Below are 22,645 nucleotides of genomic sequence, written 5' to 3'. Positions count from 1 at the left end.
CGGGGCAGTAAAAAGACTCTTGCATGCACTGCTACAGTAAATAATACAACCAGTAAATCAATCTACTGTACGGTCTTCTAATTTAAGTGTAAATATGCGTTTGATAGCGTTCGTCATTCCCGACACATATTTACATGTCATACAACCAGGTCAGCGGCTCAGTGTCACTGTAGAATGTTTTCCCCAGAGTTGTTCCTCCCACGACCTTGCAGTCCCCCTAGCAACTACCAGCTGTTGTTCTACTGTTGTCCTACAGCGGGGCCTGACTGTTCTACCTGTACAGCTGACTTCAGTGGAGGATGGGTTTCTGGGAAGGAGGGAAAGATCAAAGGGGGCTCCACGTCTGCAGTGTAACACCCTGAACAGCCGACGTGTCAGAAATATGTTATAGAGCTATGGTACTTTGGGGGTGTTGCCTCTGTCAAAGTTCAAACAAATCGAACTATCCAACATTTCTGCGCCCCTTCTTTGTGGCAAGCAAACCAAAGTGCCTTGCAGGTATAATGTGAGAGAGCCTTTTGCTCCTTATCCCCAGACAGACAGCAGGCTCCACTAGGTCAGCCTCAACACCTGGACTACCCCAGCCACAGGACACTTCAAAGGGCTGAGGGTCTAGGGAGAGGGGTGGTGAAGGGGGACGGAGAAGGGGAGGTGAGGGGGCAAACAGGCAGTGCTCCTGTTTATAACTAGCAGCACCGAAAGAGTCATGTTGACACAAAACTAATTTACATTTTTAAATGACTTGGCCATTGACTTTTCCTAAATAAGTATATTTAACACAGCACAGCTGATGGCCCATCTAAACTACACCTAAACTATATTGAAATACATTTTACACATAATAATAGAGTAAGATTAAATTGACAATAGTCTGATGGGTGACAATATTAACAATGGTCAAATTGTATTTGAAGAGATGGGCTAGCGCAGCTTGGAGTTGATACAGAGGCAGGGAAACGCAGCAACAGAAAGTGACTTTTTAAATCCTCCTACAGTCGGGGTAGGCAACTAGATTTTTATCAGAGCGGATGGTCGGGGAGGCAGAACATTATTACAATCATTTGTGCACCGCAAATGACCACAACTAAGCCCAAAAAGAGATTGTTATTTTTAAATACAATCATTCCATACCTTGATTACACTGAGACACCATCACGTCTCTTTTATTCCTGGAAATACTTGGGAATAGATTTCCTAAATTAAACTCATTTTTAGCTGAATTCCTGGTGATTTTACTGTCTCGTTGCCGACCCGTGCTACAGAGTCATATGCAGGTAAGACATTTTGATTTCTGTATAATATCTGAAAGAGACGATTCTGAGGTTTCCAAAACACTAATTTTTGCCAAATAGCTCAAAATGAAAGAGATGAGCTCTATTTCAAAATATCACCTTTACCAAGAATAACCACTTCCATGCACTCCACACATGAACACGTGGCAGCATACAGCCCAGGCTACTAAGCAAAGACTAGTAACATAATAAAGCTATTCTGTTCTTTTGAAATACATTTTCTTATTTCAATGTTTCTTAAGACCTGCCAAAATGACATCATAATAGAAATTATAATGGGTGTGGTTAGTGGTTTTTCGTTTTCTTTACAAATAGGCTACAGTAACATATACTAATGAAAATGCAATTATGTTCTTTATAAAATATACAAATTTGTATTCTAATGTTACCTTCATAAACACAACCAAAGGAACATTTTTCAGGATGCATATATTAAATGGATTTAGACTGTTTGAATGTTGACATCAAAAAGACGCTCCATTGGCTCAGAGCGGGACCGTTCGAGGACTGGCATTTCTACTTCATCTTTTCGCCATGGAAAATCGAGAATGGTATTATTGTGATACTGGTATCATGACAACCATACAGGGCAGTAGTGTACAGTATGTTACATGGTCTCTGGCGGGCACGGGGAACAGACAGGTGACAACAGGAGAGTTACCTGGTCTCTGGCGGGCACGGGGAACAGACAGGTGACAACAGGAGAGTTACCTGGTCTCTGGCGGGCACGGGGAACAGACAGGTGACAACAGGAGAGTTACCTGGTCTCTGGCGGGCACGGGGAACAGACAGGTGACTATAGCAGGACAGGAGATCTGTTTCTGGGGCTGGCTCAGTGGACACATCTCCTTTAGACTGTAGATGAACACTTCCTGCTCCTAGAACACACACACAAGTAAATACACACACGTGCATGTACAGTTGAAGTCAGAACTTTACATACACTTAACGTTGGTGTCATTAAAACTCGTTTTTCAACCACTCTACACATTTCTTGTTAACAAACTATAGTTTTGGCAAGTCGGTTAAGACATCTACTTTGTGCGTGACACAAGTAATTTTTCCAACAATTGTTTACAGACAGATTATTTCACTTATAATTCACTGTATCACAATTCCAGTCGGTCAGAAGTTTACATACACTAAGTTGAGGGTGCCTTTTAACAGCGAGGAAAATTCCAGAAAATGGCTTTAGAAGCTTCTGATAGACTAATTGACATCATTTGAGTCAATTGGAGGTGTACCTGTGGATGTATTTCAAGGCCTACCTTCAAATTCAGTGCCTCTTTGCTTGACATCATGGGAAAATCTAAAGATATCAGCCAAGACCTCAGAAAACAAATTGTAGACCTCCACAAGTCTGGTTCATCCTTGGGAGCAATTTCCAAATGCCTGAAGGTACCACGTTCATCTGTACAAACAATAGTATGCAAGTGTAAACACCATGGGACCACGCAGCCGTCATACCACTCAGGAAGGAGACGCGTTGTCTCCTAGAGATGAACGTACTCTGGAGCTAAAAGTGCAAATCAATCCCAGAACAACAGCTAAGGACCTTGTGAAGATGCTGGAGGAAACGGGTACAAAAGTATCTATATCCAGAGTAAAACGAGTCCTATATCGACATAACCTGAAAGGCCGCTGAACAAGAAAGAAGCCACTGCTCCAAAACCGCCATAAAAAAGCCAGACTACGGTTTGCAACTGCACATGGGGACAAATATTGTACTTTTTGGAGAAATGTCCTCTGGTCTGATGAAACAAAAATAGAACTGTTTGGCCATAATGACCATCGTTATGTTTGGAGGAAAAAGGGGGAGGCTTGCAAGCCGAAGAACACCATCCCAACCGTGAAGCACAGGGGTGGCAGTATCATGTTGTGAGGGTGCTTTGCTGCAGGAGGGACTGGTGCACTTCACAAAATAGATGGCTTCATGAGGAGGGAAAATTATATGGATATATTGAAGCAACATCTCAAGACATCAGTCAGGAAGTTAAAGCTTGGTCACAAATGGGTCTTCCAAATGGACAATGACCCAAAGGATACTTCCAAAGTTGTGGTAAAATGGCTTAAGGACAACAAAGTCAAGGTATTGGAGTGGCCATCACAAAGCCCTGACCTCAATCCTATAGAAAATGTGTGGGCAGAACTGAAAAAGTGTGTGCGAGCAAGGAGGCATGCAAACCTGACTCAGTTACACCAGGTCTGTCAGGAGGAATGGGCCAAAATTCACCCAACTTATTGTGGGAAGCTTGTGGAAGGCTACCCAAAACGTTTGACCCAAGTTAAACAATTTAAAGGCAATGCTACCAAATACTAATTGAGTGTATGTAAATGTCTGACCCACTGGGAATGTGATGAAAAAAATTAAAGATAATAAATCATTCTCTCTACTATTATTCTGACATTTCACATTCTTAAAATAAAGTGGTGATCCTAACTGACCTAAGACAGGGAATTTTTACTAGGATTAAATGTCAGGAATTATGAAAAACTGAGTTTAAATGTATTTGGCTGGTGTATGTAAACTTCTAACATACTGTACCAGTCAAAAGTTTGGACACCTAATCATTCCATAGTTTTTTTTTTTTTTTACTATTTTCTACTTTGTAGAATAATAGTGATGACATCAAAAAAATGTTAAACAAATCAAAATATATTTTATATTTGAGATTCTTCAAATATATATTCTTCCTTTGCCTTGATGACAGCTTTGCACACTCTTGGCATTCTCTCAACCAGCTTCATGAGGTAGTCATCTGGAAATAACAGGTGTGCCTTGTTAAAAGTTAATTTGTTGAATGTCTTTCCTTCTTAATGCGTTTGAGACAATCAGTTGTGCTGTGTATACAGATGATAGCCCTATTTGGTAAAAGACCAAGTCCATATTATTGCAAGAACAGCTGAAATAAGCAAAGAGAAATGACAGTCCATCATTACTTTAAGACATGAAGGTCAGTCAATCTGGAAAATATAAAGTGCAGTCGCAAAAACCATCAAGCGCTATGATGAAACTGGCTCTCATGAGGGCTGCCACAGGAAAGGAAGACAGAGTTACCTCTGCTGCAAAGGATAAGGTCAGAGTTACCAGCCTCAGAAATCAGCAATTAACTGCACCTCAGATTGCACCTCACAGAGTTCAAGTAACAGACACATCTCAACATCAACTGTTCAGAGGAGACTGCGTGAATCAGGCCTTCATGATGGAATTGCTGCAAAGAAACCACTACTAAAGGACACCAATAGGAAGATCTGGTTTGCGCTTAGTGGGACTATCATTTGTTTTTCAACAAGATAATGACCCAAAACACACCTCCAGGCTGTATAAGGGCTATTTGACCAAGAAGGAAAGTGGTGGAGTGCTGCATCAGATGACCTGGCCTCCACAATAACCAGACCTCAACCCAATTGAGATGGTTTGGGATGAGTTTGATCGCAGAGTGAAGGAAAAGCAGCCAACAAGTGCTCAGCATGTGGGAACTCCTTCAAGACTGTTGGAAAACCATTACAGGTGAAGCTGGTTGAGAGAATGCCAAGAGTGTGCAAAGCTGTCATCAAGGCAAAGGGTGGCTACTTTTAAGATTCTAAAATCTAAAACATATTTTGATTTGTTTAACACTTTTTTGGTTACTACATGATTTCATGTGTTATTTCATAGTTTTGACGTCTTCACTATTATTCTACAATGTAGAAAATAGTAAGAATAAAGAAAAACCCTGGAATGAGTAGGTGTGTCCAAACTTTTGATTGGTACAGTACACACACTATCACACACTTACAGAAACTAAATGTATACAGATATACATAATCTACTCAAGGTGGATAATGTTATAAGCTTCCATTTCATGGGCAGAGAAATACTTAAAAAATATTGCCAATGATCATTTTGTATATAAACACCCATTTATTCTTTAACATGTACCGTAATTCCATAAGTACCAGTGTATTCCTGGCAGTTCCCAATAACCCTCCCCAAACATGTTATCACTAGACTTTACGCTGCTTCACCAGGTAACATGAAAGCAACAAAACTCAGCCTGAGCGTACACACTACAAAGCCACAGGTTAGACTAGAGATGAACATACTTATGGTATGGTGAGAGCAACTGTACTGACATGGTGTCAACATGTACATTGGTTACATAACGAAATCCACCTAAGAAGGCTTATGCCTTTATGTCTGAGGTTTTATGTCATGCTGAGTTCCATTGCGACAGAGGGCTATGTAAACTGTAAACTTGCAATGTAAATCCAGTGTTAAGGATAGTTTGGCCAAACCCACCCCCAGTGTTCATGTAAACTCACATTTAAGTAAACTGTCAGATGCAAAGAACATGTATGAATAAATATAAGTATTCTACTCTAATGTCCATAGGAAACCCAGTGTTAGTGATTGTTTGGCCAACTCCAACCCCAGTGTTAGTGATTGTTTGGCCAACCTCTGTGGCGGTCCATAAGGTGTTGTCCATCTTCATCTGACAGCTCAGCCTGGTTCCTGGACACGGCATCCTCTTCACCTCTACCTGACCCTTCTCTACGTTCACCACACTGTAGTTCCTATAAGACACACATTCACTATCACACTGTAGTTCCTATAGGACAACACACATTCACTATCACACTGTAGTTCCTATAGGACAACACACATTCACTATCACACTGTAGTTCCTATAGGACAACACACATTCACTATCACACTGTAGTTCCTATAGGACAACACACATTCACCATCACACTGTAGTTCCTATAGGACAACACACATTCACTATCACACTGTAGTTCCTATAGGACAACACACATTCACTATCACACTGTAGTTCCTATAGGACAACACACATTCACTACCACACTGTAGTTCCTATAGGACAACACACATTCACTATCACACTGTAGTTCCTATAGGACAACACACATTCACTATCACACTGTAGTTCCTATAGGACAACACACATTCACTATCACACTGTAGTTCCTATAGGACAACACACATTCACTACCACACTGTAGTTCCTATAGGACAACACACATTCACTATCACACTGTAGTTCCTATAGGACAACACACATTCACTATCACACTGTAGTTCCTATAGGACAACACACATTCACTACCACACTGTAGTTCCTATAGGACAACACACATTCACTATCACACTGTAGTTCCTATAGGACAACACACATTCACTATCGCAGAGTATCTAGACACACACACACACACACACACACACACACACACACACACACACACACACACAGTAGTCCAACAAGTCATACCGAGACAATACACACCATTTAACCGTGTTACCCTGACAGAGTTAGGACAGTATTCAATCTTTCTCCTTCTTCCCCGGGCGGAGTAGTACCTGCTAACAATTATCATGTCATTCTCATGGTCGGTTCCCATGCTGGAAGCCCTGGCGCAATACCTCTATGAGGGGGTATTAGAATTACAAGGGATCTCTATGGGGTTAACAGCAGGACAGCTGCAGGCAATAGCAGTCATTAGCACCACCTGTATGGAGCGATGAAAGCTGCCTTTATCGTAGTGAGATTATCTCCCAGTCCCTAAGCACACATGGTCACACACAGGGGGAGAGCAACACTAAAGCAATTACTTTCCACCTGGGAGCTTTATTACAGGACAGGAGTGTGTGTGTGTTACTCTCAGAGAGGTATGTGCAGAGTATGTATGTGTGTGTGTGTGTGTGTGTGTGTGTGTGTGTGTATGTTCTGCCTTAAATACACCCTCAGATCCTCAGGAAGTCTACACTGAGACTTTTTGGGCCAGGAAAACCTCTGAAATCAACACAAAGAGAAACCAACCTGTCGTCCTTGTCCCCGTCCCAGAAGACAGCGCTGTGTCCCTGCAAGTGGGACAGGAAGAGCTGGGAGTGTGTGTCACAGGCCAGCAGGTACCTCAGACATGGGAAACTGGGCTCCTGCATCTGCCTCACACACTGCATGGCCAGGGGCCTCTGGATCAAGAGAGAGACACACAGTCACTATGTCATACTGTAAGCCAGGGTTCCCCAATTGGTGGCCAGTGGATTGGTGATTTTATCTGAGCAAAAAGAATGTTGGACACAAAAGACTGTAAAAACACCAGCAAATCAGCCCCAAGTATTCCCATGCATAATAGAGAGATATACTGTACTGTATATAACAATGTATGTGGACACCCCTTCAAATTAGTGGATTCGGCTATTTCAGCCACACCCATTACTGACAGGTGTATAAAATCGAGCACACAGCCATGCAATCTCCATAGACAAACATTGGCAGTAGAATGGCCTTACAGAAGAGCTCAGTGACTTTCAATGTGGCACCGTCTTACGATACCACCTTTCCAACAAGTCAGTTCGTCAAATTTCTGCCTTGCTAGAGCTGCCCCAGGCAACTGTAAGTGCTGTTATTGTGAAATGGAAATGTCTAGGAGCAACAACGGCTCAGCTGTGAAGTGGTAGGCCACGCAAGCTCACAGAACGGGACCGCCGAGTGCTGAAGCGTGTAGCACATAAAAATGGTCTGTCCACGGTTGCAACACTCACTACTGAGTTCCAAACTGCCTCTGGAAGCAACGTCAGCACAAGAGCTGTTTGTTGGGAGCTTCATGAAATGGGTTTCCATGGCCGAGCAGCAGCACACAAGTCTAAGATCACCATGCCAAGCGTCGGCTGGAGCCATTGGACTCTAGAGCTGTGGAAACGCGTTCTTTGGAGTGATGAATCACACGTCACCATCTGGCAGTCCGACGGACGAAACTGGGTTTGGCAGATGCCAGGAGAACGCTACCTGCCCGAATGCATAGTGCCAACTGTAAAGTTTGGTGGAGGAGGAATAATGGTCTGGGGCTGTTTTTCATGGTTCGGGCTAGGCCCCTTAGTTCCAGTGAAAGGAAATCTTAACGCTACAGCATACAACAACATTCTAGATGATTCTGTGTTTCCAACTTTGTGGCAACAGCATGACAATGTCCCTGTGCACAAAGCAAGGTCCATATAGAAATTGTTTGTCGAGATCGGTGTGGAAGAACTTGACTGGCCTGCACAGAGCCCTGACCTCAACCCCATCGAACACCTTTGGATGAATTGGAACGCCGACGTCAAGCCAGGCCTAATCACCCAACATCAGTGCCTAACCTCAATAATGCTCATGTCTGAATGGAAGCAAGTCCCCACAGCAATGTTCCAACATCTAGTGGAAAGCCTTCCCAGAAGAGTGGAGGCTGTTATAGCAGCAAAGGGGGGTCCAACTCCATATTAATGCCGATGATTCTGGAATGAGGTTTTCGACGAGCAGGTGTCCACATACTTTTGGTCATGTATTGTATATGTGATCGTATACAAATGTAAGCAAGGTTTGAAATTATTAAGTTTTAGTCAAACATTATATCTGTTTGGGCTTCTTGTGGTCAACTTGAAGTCTACAAATTATTTGTAGTTATGTTTCCGGCCCCCTGACTATCCACTTAAGAAAGAAAATCGGCCCATGGTTGAATCTAGTTGACAATCCCTGCTGTAAGCCACAGAGCATTGTAATATCAGTTGTTAATACACATCTAGATATATGAAAGACAGCATGATAGCATTATAGCATTATAGTGGTGCGGATTAGTCATCACACTTTCCTTTTTAAAAAGAGCATATCCAAGCCAGCACAGCTTGGCTCACTAGTGTGAAAAGTGTATTGGCGTCCCAGCCCACAGCCCCTCACCTTCTCAGGCTTAGTGTCCCAGCACTCAATCATCAGGCCATGCAGACAGTGGAACTGGACTTCCTCTGGGTTTCCCAGGGTGGGACGGATCCCTTTAGACAGCTTCTTAGCTATCTGGAGCTGGTGCTGGCCCAACGCAGGCCTACAACCTGACAGCAACTCATACACAACCATCCCATACGAGAACATATCCACCTGGGTGAGAGAGAGAGAGAAAGAGAATGGGAGATTGATTTAATATGTTATATACACAATGCACAAAACATTAAGAATACCTGCTCTTTCCATGACATAGACTGACCAGGTGAAAGCTATGATCCCTTATTGATGTCACTTGTTAAATCCACTTCAATCAGTGTAGATGAATGGGAGGAGACAGGTTAAAAAAGGAGTTTTAAGCCTTGAGACAATTGAGACATGGATTGTGTATGTGTGCCATTCAGAGGGTGAATGGGCAAGACAAAACATCTAAGTGCCTTTGAACAGGGTATGGTAGTAGGTGCCAGGCACACCAGTTTGTGTCAAGAACTGCAATGCTGCTGGGTTTTTCATGCTCAACAGTTTCCTTTGTGTATCAAGAATGGTCCACTATCCAAAAGACATCCAGCCAACGTGACTGTGGAAAGCATTGGAGTCAACATGGACCAGCATCCCTGTGGAACGCTTTCGACACCTTGTAGTCCATGCTCCGACGAATTGAGGAGGGGGGTTGCAACTCAATAATAGACAGGTGTTCTTAATGTTTTGTACAGTCAGTGTATATATTTCTATATTGATTTAATTGCTTTGGCAATGTACGTTTATATGCCAATAAAGCTTATTGAATTGAAATGCACACACACACCAGTCATCCCATTGTAATAGTCAGACTCTAATGTTATCTATGAAGGCCATTCAGCTTGGTGATGGAACACAAAACAGCATATTTTCAGTCCAAGAAATAGTCCAAGTTGAATTCCTTTCTATGAATGGCCATGAGCTTGAGATGAACAGCCCACTGTGGCTTTCTTCCCAGGGTTTATTTAACGCAGCGCAGACAGATGGGGCCAAAATGCACCGGAGTGGTGTGTTTCCACGCTCTGTTAGCGTTACGGTAGCAGTCCTGGCTCCTCGCCACGATGACATCACTTGGCAACTATTCTGAGAATCCTCAACGTCCGTGGAACTCGGAGTCAGAGGGGCTACAGTAAGCGTCACGGTATATTCTCTATGGTACATTCCCTGTCTGTCATCAATCTCTAGCATTGGTATGACAGGGGAAATCCAATGTTGCCAAAGAAAATATGGGTTGTTGAATATTATACGATTATATTACACACTATTTATGTATACCCCGTTTATAGATTAGTTAAGTACACAGAATGTCTGGTATTCCATCTCTCTGTCTTTCAATTTTACTCTCTCCAGCTCTCTCTTGCTCTTTCTCGCTCTTTCTCCATCTCTGTCTTTCCATTTTACTCTCTCATCTCTCTCTCTTTCTCCCTCTATCCATCTCTCAGTCTTTCCATTTTAGTCACTCTCTCTTTCCTCTCCATCTCTTCCTGCAGTATTACAATAACTACATCCTGAAACCTCATTTGAAGTTTAATCCTTTTTGGTTCCTATTTGATTAATGTATGGCAGGAGGGACATGATTGGCTGAGAACAGCAGAACAGGGTCAGAGTATAGACGTGAGAGTTTAACAGCAGAACAGGGTCAGAGTATTGACGTGATGGTTTAAAGTCACCTCTCACTTCCCTTTGAGAGGATGCTCAATTGAGTTGGAGGGTTAAAAGAGATTTAACCCCCGAGAAAAACAGTCAAACCAGTGTGTGTGTGTGTGTGTGTGTGTGCGTCAAACCACTTAAAAGCCCTGCTAAGCCAGCCCAGACCCCCTAGAGAGAATGGAGCCCAGAGATGGTAGACAGCCATGTTGGAAAGGCTCATTAAAATGAGGACATAAAAGCCCATAGGATTAAAGTACACAGAGACAGGGTTGGTTGGTTGGTTTCATACCGTAGTTGGCTAATTCATGGTTGACTAATACATATCATATGCCTGATGAGCAACCACAGAGGGAGAGTTAATTGGATAATTCATATCAGGACGAGAGATGATTGGCTAATGAGCAGAAAAAGCAGGAGCTAATTGCCCACCTAACCAACATAGAGGGCAAGTTGAGTAAATTCCAGTATACTATAGAATATATTCCACAAGAACAACACTTCACCTCAGACGGGTAGGCTATGGGATATTACTGTACGTCCAGTACACTCATACAGGCATTAGGGAATGGATGCTTTAGTCATAGACATGTGGTAAATGATACACTCTACATGCTGCATGGACACATACTGTGTAAAAATATGGTACCCAGACATACTGCACAGTAAAACACACATCTCATTTCCTTACATTTCACTTGCAGCAGCACACACATGTTACTAATCAGACACATGTTACTAATCAGACACTAAAGTGACATGTCCAAAAGAGGAAGTGACCAGTCATAACAACACAGCCACCTTCCCATAAATCCACACAAGTCCTTTTCTCTGAGGACCGCATACCCACATAAAACTGGATATGTATATGGTGTAACATAGGGACCTACTAATTATATAGGTGTACACTGAGTGGACTAAACATTAAGAACACCTGCTCCTTCCATGATATAGACTGACCAGGTGAATCCAGGTGAAAGCTATGATCCCTTATTGATGTCACTTGTTAAATCCACTTTAATCAGTGTAGATGAAGGAGAGGAAACAGGTTAAAGAAGGATTTTTAAGCCTTGAGACAGTTGAGACATGGATTGTGTATGTGTGTTATTCAGAGGGTGAATGGGCAAGACAAAATATTTAACAGCCTCTGAACAGGTATGGTAGTAGGTGCCAGGTGCACTGGTTTGTGTCAAGGACTGCAAGAACTGGGTTTTTCACGTTCAACAGTTTCCCGTGTTCATCAAGAATGGTCAACCACCCAAAAGACATCCAGAAAACTTGACAACTGTGGAAAGCATTGGTGTCAACATGGACCAGCATCCCTATGGAACAATTCGACACCTTGTAGAGTCCATGCCCTGACAAATTGAGGCTGTTCTGAGAGTAAAACGGATGGAGAGGTGCAACTCCATATTAGGACGGTGTTCTGAATGTTTTGTACACTCAGGGTATATAGATACTGCATGGAATTAAAGAAATCATGTCAATATAAGTCAGTTATGTTACAGCAAATGATACAGTCAGTACAGTTACCCTAAATGATACAGTCAGTACCGTTACCCTAAATGATACAGTCAGTTATGTTACAGCAAATGATAGTCAGTACCGTTACCCTAAATGATACAGTCAGTACCGTTATCCTAAATGATACAGTCAGTACCGTTATCCTAAATGATACAGTCAGTACCGTTACTCTAAATGATACAGTCAGTACAGTTACCCTAAAAGATACAGTCAGTACAGTTACCCTAAAAGATACAGTCAGTACCGTTACCCTAAATGATACAGTCAGTTATGTTACAGCAAATGATAGTCAGTACCGTTACCCTAAATGATACAGTCAGTACCGTTACCCTAAATGATACAGTCAGTACCGTTATCCTAAATGATAGTCAGTACCGTTATCCTAAATGATACAGTCAGTACCGTTATCCTAAATGATACAGTCAGTACCGTTATCCTAAATGATACAGTCAGTACCGTTACCCTAAATGATACAGTCAGTACCGTTACCCTAAATGATAGTCAGTACCGTTATCCTAAATGATAGTCAGTACCGTTATCCTAAATGATAGTCAGTACAGTTACCCTAAATGATAGTCAGTACCGTTACCCTAAATGATAGCCAGTTATGTTACAGCAAATGATAGTCAGTACCGTTATCCTAAATGATACAGTCAGTACCGTTACCCTAAATGATAGTCAGTACCGTTACCCTAAATGATAGTCAGTTATGTTACAGCAAATGATAGTCAGTACCGTTATCCTAAATGATACAGTCAGTACCGTTATCCTAAATGATAGTCAGTACCGTTACCCTAAAATGATAGTCAGTACCGTTATCCTAAATGATAGTCAGTACCGTTATCCTAAATGATAGTCAGTACCGTTACCCTAAATGATACAGTCAGTACCGTTATCCTAAATGATAGTCAGTACCGTTACCCTAAAATGATAGTCAGTACCGTTATCCTAAATGATAGTCAGTACCGTTATCCTAAATGATAGTCAGTACCGTTATCCTAAATGATAGTCAGTACAGTTACCCTAAATGATAGTCAGTACCGTTACCCTAAATGATAGTCAGTTATGTTACCCTAAATGATACAGTCAGTACCGTTACCCTAAATGATAGTCAGTACCGTTACCCTAAATGATACAGTCAGTACCGTTACCCTAAATGATACAGTCAGTACCGTTACCCTAAATGATACAGTCAGTACCGTTACCCTAAATCAGTGGTTCCCAAACTTTTTATAGTCCCGTACCCCTTCAAACATTCAACCTCCAGCTGCGTACCCCCTCTAGCAGCAGGGTCATCGCACTCTCAAATGTTGTTTTTTGCCATCATTGTAAGCCTGCCACACACACACACTATACGATACATTTATTAAACATAAGAATGAGTGTGAGTTTTTGTCACAACCCGGCTCGTGGGAAGTGACAAAAAGCTCTTATAGGACCAGTGCACAAATAGTAATCATAATCAATAATTTTGCTCTTTATTTAACCATCTTACATATAAAACCTTATTTGTTCATCAAAAATTGTGAATAACTCACCACAGGTTAATGAGAAGGGTGTGCTTGAAAGGATGCACATAACTCTGCAATGTTGGGTTGTATTGGAGAGTCTCAGTCTTAAATCCTTTTCCACACACAGTCTGTGCTTGCATTTAGTTTTCATGCTAGTGAGGGCCGAGAATCCACTCTCACATACTGTAGGTACGTGGTTGCAAAGGGCATCAGAGTCTTAACAGTGTGATTTGCCAAGGCAGGATACTCTGAGCGCAGCCCAATCCAGAAATCTGGCAGTGGCTTCTGATTAAATAAAATTTTCACAGAACCACTTGTTGCAATTTGGATGAGGCTCTCGGTAAGTGGACTGGAGGCAGGGCATGAAAGGGATAACGAATCCAGTTGTTTGTGTCATCCGTCTCGGGAAAGTACCTGCGCAAATGCGCACCCAACTCACTCAGGTGCTTCGCTATATGACACTTGACATTGTCTGTAAACTTGAGTTCATTTGCACACACCAAAAAAATCATACAACGATAGAAAGACCTGTGTGTTGTCCTTGTTAATGCAGACAGAGAAGAGCTCCAACTTCTTAAATCATAGCCTCAATTTTGTCCCGCACATTGGATATAGTTGGAGAGTCCCTGTAATCCTAGATTCAGATCTTTCAGGCGAGAAAAAACATCACCCAGATAGGCCAGTTGTGTGAGAAACTCGTCATCATGCAAGCGGTCAAACAAGTGAAAATTATGGTCAGTAGAGAAAACATTAAGCTCGTCTTTCAATTCAAAAAAACGTGTCAATACTTTGCCCCTTGACAACCAGCGCACTTCTTTATGTTGTAAAAGCTTTACATGGTCGCTGCCCATATCATTGCATAGTGCAGAAACTACACGAGAGTTCAGGGGCCTTGCTTTAAGAAAGTTAACCATTTTCACTGTAGTGTCCAAAACATCTTTCAAGCTGTCAGGCATTCCTTAGGCAGCAAGAGCCTCTCGGTGGATACTGCAGTGTACCCAAGTGGCGTCGGGAGCAACTGCTTGCACACGCGTTACCACTCCACTATGTCTCCTTGTCATGGCTTTTGCGCCATCAGTACAGATACCCACACATCTTGACCACTAAAGTCCATTTGATGTCACAAAGCTGTCCAGTACTTTAAAAATATCCTCTCCTGTTGTCCTGGTTTCCAGTGGTTTGCAGAAGAGGATGTCTTCCTTAATTGGCCCCCCATAAACGTAACGGACATATACCAGGAGCTGTGCCAGGCCCGCCACGTCTGTTGACTCATCCATCTTTTCTACAGAATTCACTGGCTTGTATGCGAAGCAGTAATTGTTTCACAAGATCTCCTGTCATGTCACTGATGCGTCGTGAAACAGTGTTGTTTGATGAAGACATTGTCTGTATAGTTTCTTTGGCCTTTTCCCACAGTATTGTCCCACCCATATCTGCGGTAGCAGGAACAATTAAGTCCTCCACAATAGCATGGGGCTTGCCTGTTCTTGCTACTCAGTAGCTCACCATATAAGATGCTTCTAGCCCCTTCTTATTAATGGTATCTGTTACTTTTATACATGAAAGTGATCTTAATTCTCACTCCAAAAACTCTTGTGGCTTATTTTTCAAATTGGCATGTTTTGTTTCTAAATGTCTGCGCAAGAGTGAAGGTTTCATCGAGTTGTGAGATAGTACTTTTGCACATATAACACACTGCGGCTGAGGAAAGGCACTACTCCCAATATAAGAGAACCCCAAATCAATGTAGTTCTCATCATATTTGCACCTCTTCGATGGTCCAACATCCCATTCTGTTGTTCGGTGCTTTCCTGGATAAGGGGGCAGTAGCTCTTCGGCTGCATCAGATTCACAACTGTCAGTGTCCATGCTAGCTGTGCTAACAACAAATGTAGAATTACTGATGCTAGCATTGGATGTGCTCATGGAAGCAGAACAACTTGTGTCGTCGACAGGTGCAGGTGTAGTACTGCTGGTATGTGTCTCTATGGACGCCGGCCTTACTTTTTTTTTTAACCATTTATACATTTTAGAGTAAACGGAAATGAGCAGCAGCTACGTTTGGCTACATATGGACCGTTAGTGGAATTCCTGCGAGAGAGTAACGGTTAATGTGATTGGATGTTAATTATTTGACTAGGCTACCTGTATTTGATATTGTGTTGTATTTTGCTGAACACTAGATAGTTTAATTAAATTTTTTGGCAGTGAAACGAGGCTACTCAGGTGAGAAAAAAAACCTTACCCAAATGTATAGCCCCGTTGGAAAATATAAATGGACTGTTTGAAAATGTGAAGATTTTTTATTTTTCCCCAAAACAAAAATACAAAATAAATATATATATTTTATTTTGTAAAAATGTGACTATCATTTAGGGCAGGTATTCCCAAACTGAGGTATGCGCAATGCCGTCGGGGGTACCTAAATGACATTCAGTACCATTACCCTAAATGATACAGTCAGTAATATTACCCTAAATGTTAGTCATTAACATTACCCTACAGTCAATAGCACTAGCCTAAATACAAGGAAATGTTGGTCAGTACAGTTACCACATAGGGCAGGTAGCCTAGTGGTTAGCGCATTGGACTAGTAACCGAAAGGTTGCAAGATCAAATCCCTGAGCTGAACAAGGCAGTTAACCCACTGTTCCTAGGCCGTCATTGAAAATAAGAATTTGTTCTTAACCGACTTGCCTAGTTAAATAAAGGTAAAATAAAATATAAAAAAATACCACCACACAGACATAAATAGGTATACAGTTGTATGTTATACTAAAAGAACAACCTATAGAACAAATAAAGACAGTTTGAAGATTGTAGTGAGTCCCTATTGGGACTATTCCATTGGTTCCTTTGTACCAGGCAGAGTAAATCAAGTACAGATTAAGTATTTGTATGTAATATATGTATGTAGATGACCCCAGGTGTGGTAGGCACTACCTTACATTACACATTGACATTCAAGTTATTTAGCTGACGCTCTTATCCAGAGCGATTAGGGTTAAGTGCCTTGCTCAAGAGCACCTTGACAGATTTTTCACCAAGTCAGCTCAGGAATTCGAACCAGCGACCTTTCGGTTTCTGGCCCAACGCTCTTAACTGCTAGGTTACCTGCCACCATAGACCTTCTAATCATCTACCTTCTCATCATAAACGATGCCTGGGCGTATCTCGGGGGCCTGGTACCCCGGCGTGCCCTCCACCCCCAGTGCCCCCTCGTGGAAGGACTGGCGCGAGATGCCGTAGTCCGACAGCTTGATATTCACCGGGTCACACACCTAGGATGAGGCAAAGAAGGATTACGCCAACTTCACACAAACATGCAACACTATTGTTACTACTGGGAGGGCCAAAACACTTCTGGTTTTCATCCTCTCCTTCTCATCAGGGACTGATTCAGACCTGGGACACCAGGTGAGTGCATTTAACTACCAGGTAAAAACAAAAAAAACTGGAATTGGACTGGAATTGAACAACCCAGACATAGTGGCTAGGGGTCGATTTGGAATTCTGCCCTTCATACTAATCACCTACCTCCAGGGACCACACCAGGATGTTGTCTGACTTGAGGTCACAGAAGATGATGTTCTTCCTGTGCAGGTAGGCCAGCCCCGCTGCGATCTGATAGGCTGCCTTGAAGGTAAGCATGTGACCCAGAGGCATGTACCTGGAGCCTGATGGGGAGACGGGGTGGAGTTAAAAGGGCAAGTTTAAAATGTTTTCATAACTTGAGTAGAGAAGATTCTCAGCATTGGGGATCTCTCTAGCTGTGGATCTCTCTCTCGCCGTCTCTCTCCCTGTCTGGTGTGTCAGTCTTTGTCTCTCTCTCTTTCTACCTCTTCATACCTTTATGTCTGTCCTCCAGCACAATGTTGAGGCTGCCCAGGGGAGCCAGCTGCAGGGCGAAGCAGAGTGGGTGGATACTGATTCCCACCAGGGGCACGATGCATGGGTGCTGCAGGGAGTGGAGCATGCTGGCCTCCTGGCGGAACTCTGAGAAGCTCCGGCACGCGTCCATGGACTGAAGGTGCTTCATCATGGTGTCTGGTGGAGGGACGGGAGTGGGGTGAGGAGAGAGGGGTGGGGTCAGGAGAGGAGGAGGGGAGTGGGGTGAGGAGAGGGGAGTGGGGTGAGGAGTGTGGGGTCGGGAGAGGAGGAGGGGAGTGAGGTCAGGAGAGGAGGAGGGGAGTGGGGTCAGGAGAGGAGGAGGGGAGTGGGGTCAGGAGAGGAGGAGGGGAGTGGGGTCAGGAGAGGAGGAGGGGAGTGGGGTGAGGAGAAGGGTGTGGGGGTCAGGAGAGGAGGAGGGGAGTGGGAGGTGGGGTCAAGGGTGTGGGGGTCAGGAGAGGAGGAGGGGAGTGGGAGGTGGGGTCATGAGAGGAGGAGGGGAGTGGGGTGAGGAGAGGAGGTGAGGTGAGGGGAGGGGTGAGGAGAGGGGGTGGGGTCAGGAGAGGAGCGGGGAGGGGTGAGGAGAGGGGGGTGTGGTCAGGAGAGGAGGGGGGAGGGGTGAGGAGAGGGGTTGGGGTCAGGAGAGGGGGGTGGGGTCAGGAGAGGAGGGGGGGTGTGGGTCAGGAAGGGAGGGAGGAAGGGAGGAGAGGAAAGATAAGTCACACATCAAATCACATTCTATTTGTCATATGCGCCAAATTCTTACCAGCCCTTAACCAAAAATACAGTTAAGAAAAATAAGACTTAAGAAAATATTTACTAAATAAACTAAAGTAAAAAAATAAAAGAGTAACAATAAAATAACAATAAGGAGGCTATATACAGGGGGTACTGGTATTGAGTCAATGTGCGGGGGTACAGGTTAGTCCAGGTCATTGAGGTAATATGTACTTGTAGGTAGGGGTTAAGTGACTATGCATAGATAATAAACAGAGAGTAGCAGCAGGGGGGGGCAATGCTAATCTGGGTAGCCATTTGATTAGCTGTTCAGCAGTCTTATGGCTTGGGGGTAGAAGCTGTTAAGGAGCCTTTTGGACCTAGACTTAGCGCTCCAGTACTGCTTGCCGTGTGGTAGCAGAGAGAACAGTCTATGACTTGGGTGGCGCGAGTCAAACATGGGAGTCAAAACATGCATCAAAACATGAAGATCCACTTTGAAACGTAAAATGCTGCTTCAAATCATAAAATTGACAGATAGATTTGTAAAAGTATTCATGTAGTCCCTCTGTGTGGCTCTGGACATGGGCAGAGCTTACAAAACCAGATGAAAAAAACCATGGTTCCAGTTACCGGGGACAGATTTACACCCCTAGCCGTGTTAATGGTGCGGGCCAGAGAGAGGGGCTGTTGTGGCCTCTTTAACAGAGAACATCTGGGATTGGTACATCTCTTTTTGGACCAAAATGTATGAAATATAACCATTGATTCTTGAGTAATGTAACTTATAACATGAGTGGTTATATTTCTCCAGACCCATCCCTCAGCTGTTTACCAAAATACTGATAGTCCATTAATAGATAGATGTGTGTATGTGTTGACGTGTGTGTGTATGTGTTCACGTGTGTGTGTGTTCACGTGTGTGTGTGTGTATATATATATGTGTTTATATTTACATTTACATTTAAGTCATTTAGCAGACGCTCTTATCCAGAGCGACTTACAAATTGGTGCATTCACCTTATAATATCCAGTGGAACAACCACTTTACAATAGTGCATCTAAATCTTTTAAGGGGGGGGGGGGGGGGGGGGGGGGTTAGAAGGATTACTTTATCCTATCCTAGGTATTCCTTAAAGAGGTGGGGTTTCAGGTGTCTCCGGAAGGTGGTGATTGACTCCGCTGTCCTGGCGTCGTGAGGGAGCTTGTTCCACCATTGGGGTGCCAGAGCAGCGAACAGTTTTGACTGGGCTGAGCGGGAACTGTGCTTCCTCAGAGGTAGGGAGGCGAGCAGGCCAGAGGTGGATGAACGCAGTGCCCTTGTTTGAGTGTAGGGCCTGATCAGAGCCTGAAGGTACGGAGGTGCCGTTCCCCTCACAGCTCCGTAGGCAAGCACCATGGTCTTGTAGCGGATGCGAGCTTCGACTGGAAGCCAGTGGAGAGAGCGGAGGAGCGGGGTGACATGAGAGAACTTGGGAAGGTTGAACACCAGACGGGCTGCGGCGTTCTGGATGAGTTGGAGGGGTTTAATGGCACAGGCAGGGAGCCCAGCCAACAACGAGTTGCAGTAATCCAGACGGGAGATGACAAGTGCCTGGATTAGGACCTGCGCCGCTTCCTGTGTGAGGCAGGGTCGTACTCTGCGAATGTTGTAGAGCATGAACCTACAGGATCGGGTCACCGCCTTGATGTTAGTGGAGAACGACAGGGTGTTGTCCAGGGTCACGCCGAGGCTCTTAGCACTCTGGGAGGAGGACACAAGGGAGTTGTCAACCGTGATGGCGAGATCATGGAACGGGCAGTCCTTCCCCGGGAGGAAGAGCAGCTCCGTCTTGCCGAGGTTCAGCTTGAGGTGGTGATCCGTCATCCACACTGATATGTCTGCCAGACATGCAGAGATGCGAATCGCCACCTGGTTGTCAGAAGGGGGAAAGGAGAAGAATAATTGTGTGTCATCTGCATAGCAATGATATGAGAGACCATGTGAGGATATGACAGAGCCAAGTGACTTGGTGTATAGCGAGAATAGGAGTGGGCCTAGAACAGAGCCCTGGGGGACACCAGTGGTGAGAGCACGTGGTGCGGAGACAGATTCTCGCCACGCCACCTGGTAAGAGCGACCTGTCAGGTAGGACGCAATCCAAGCGTGGGCCGCGCCGGAGATGCCCAGCTCGGAGAGGGTGGAGAGGAGGATCTGATGGTTCACGGTATCAAAGGCAGCAGATAGGTCTAGAAGGATGAGAGCAGAGGAGAGAGAGTTAGCTTTAGCAGTGCGGAGAGCCTCCGTGACACAGAGAAGAGCAGTCTCAGTTGAATGCCCAGTCTTGAAACCTGACTGATTAGGATCAAGAAGGTCATTCTGAGAGAGATAGCAGGAGAGCTGGCCAAGGACGGCACGTTCAAGAGTTTTGGAGAGAAAGGAAAGAAGGGATACTGGTCTGTAGTTGTTGACATCGGAGGGATCGAGTGTAGGTTTTTTCAGAAGGGGTGCAACTCTCGCTCTCTTGAAGACGGAAGGGACGTAGCCAGCGGTCAAGGATGAGTTGATGAGCGAGGTGAGGTAGGGGAGAAGGTCTCCGGAAATGGTCTGGAGAAGAGAGGAGGGGATAGGGTCAAGTGGGCAGGTTGTTGGGCGGCCGGCCGTCACAAGACGCGAGATTTCATCTGGAGAGAGAGGGGAGAAAGAGGTCAAAGCACAGGGTAGGGCAGTGTGAGCAGGACCAGCGGTGTCGTTTGACTTAGCAAACGAGGATCGGATGTCGTTAACCTTCTTTTCAAAATGGTTGACGAAGTCATCCGCAGAGAGGGAGGAGGAGGGGGAGGAGGATTCAGGAGGGAGGAGAAGGTAGCAAAGAGCTTCCTAGGGTTAGAGGCAGATGCTTGGAGTTTAGAGTGGTAGAAAGTGGCTTTAGCAGCAGAGACAGAAGAGGAAAATGTAGAGAGGAGGGAGTGAAAGGATGCCAGGTCCGCAGGGAGGCGAGTTTTCCTCCATTTCCGCTCGGCTGCCCGGAGCCCTGTTCTGTGAGCTCGCAGTGAGTTGTCAAGCCACGGAGCAGGAGGGGAGGAGGATAGGGGAAAGAGGAAATCAAAGGATGCAGAGAGGGAGGAGAGGAGGGTTGAGGAGGCAGAATCAGGAGATAGGTTGGAGAAGGTTTGAGCAGAGGGAAGAGATGATAGGATGGAAGAGGAGAGAGTAGCGGGAGAGAGAGAGCGAAGGTTGGGACGGCGCAATACCATCCGAGTAGGGGCAGAGTGAGAAGTGTTGGATGAGAGCGAGAGGGAAAAGGATACAAGGTAGTGGTCGGAGACTTGGAGGGGAGTTGCAATGAGATTAGTGGAAGAACAGCATCTAGTAAAGATGAGGTCAAGCGTATGGGGGAAGGTGAGAGGGTGAGGTCGAAAGAGGAGAGGAGTGGAAAGAAGGAGGCAGAGAGGAATGAGTCAAAGGTAGACGTGGGGAGGTTAAAGTCACCCAGAACTGTGAGAGGTGAGCCATCCTCAGGAAAGGAACTTATCAAGGCGTCAAGCTCATTGATGAACTCTCCAAGGGAACCTGGAGGGCGATAAATGATAAGGATGTTAAGCTTGAAAGGGCTGGTAACTGTGACAGCATGGAATTCAAATGAGGAGATAGACAGATGGGTCAGGGGAGAAAGAGAGAATGTCCACTTGGGAGAGATGAGGATTCCAGTGCCACCACCCCGCTGGCTCAATGCTCTAGGGGTATGCGAGAACACGTAGTCAGACGAGGAGAGAGCAGTAGGAGTAGCAGTGTTATCTGTGGTAATCCATGTTTCCGTCGGCGCCAGGAAGTCTAGGGACTGGAGGGTAGCATAGGCTGAGATGAACTCAGCCTTGTTGGCCGCAGACCGGCAGTTCCAGAGGCTGCCGGAGACCTGGAACTCCACGTGGGAGTTCACAGTCTTTCACAAGCAGACGCAGCTCAGTCACAAACTGTTCAAAAGACTCGCTAGCTCCCTGTACTTTCTCATGGAATTTGTACCTAGCGAAAATTGTATTAGTCTTCGGCACAACATATGCTTCAAAACGATCGTAGTATGTTTTCAGTACCTTTGATTCAGCCTCGGTAAGTGTCCATGTGTTGTAAATATCTCTCCCTTTTTCACCGATCCAGAGGAGCAGGTAGCTACATTTTCCCTCTTCTCCTCTTTCCTTCAGGGGACCCGTGAACATTAGCTCCACATGCTGTTTGTACTTACGCCATGCATCGGGTAAGTTTGTAGACTCCCAGTCCATTCGAGGTGAAGGAACTCCAGAAAAATCCATCTTTTAAGAC

The 22,645-nt window shown here is 44.5% G+C and overlaps 1 protein-coding gene across 1 annotated transcript in view; it reads right to left on the bottom strand.

Moving 5' to 3' along the window:
- Positions 1-22,645, bottom strand: part of lrrk1 (leucine-rich repeat kinase 1) — a 174,732-nt gene that overhangs the window by 13,465 nt on the left and 138,622 nt on the right. The window contains exons 27-33 of the mRNA XM_082969697.1: positions 17,593-17,790; positions 17,281-17,420; positions 16,887-17,024; positions 9,005-9,199; positions 7,115-7,266; positions 5,732-5,849; positions 2,054-2,170 (exon numbers count right to left, since the gene is read on the bottom strand). Of these exons, the coding sequence (XP_082825823.1) occupies positions 2,054-2,170; positions 5,732-5,849; positions 7,115-7,266; positions 9,005-9,199; positions 16,887-17,024; positions 17,281-17,420; positions 17,593-17,790 (1,058 nt within the window). The remainder of the gene's footprint in view (positions 1-2,053; positions 2,171-5,731; positions 5,850-7,114; positions 7,267-9,004; positions 9,200-16,886; positions 17,025-17,280; positions 17,421-17,592; positions 17,791-22,645) is intronic.

The sequence above is a fragment of the Salmo salar genome, chromosome 26, assembly GCF_965601325.2.
Source record: "Salmo salar chromosome 26, fSalSal1, whole genome shotgun sequence".
In the NCBI taxonomy this organism is placed as follows: domain Eukaryota; kingdom Metazoa; phylum Chordata; class Actinopteri; order Salmoniformes; family Salmonidae; genus Salmo; species Salmo salar.
The sequence above is the reverse complement of the archived record's forward strand: the minus strand, read 5'-3'. Positions and strand labels throughout refer to the sequence as shown.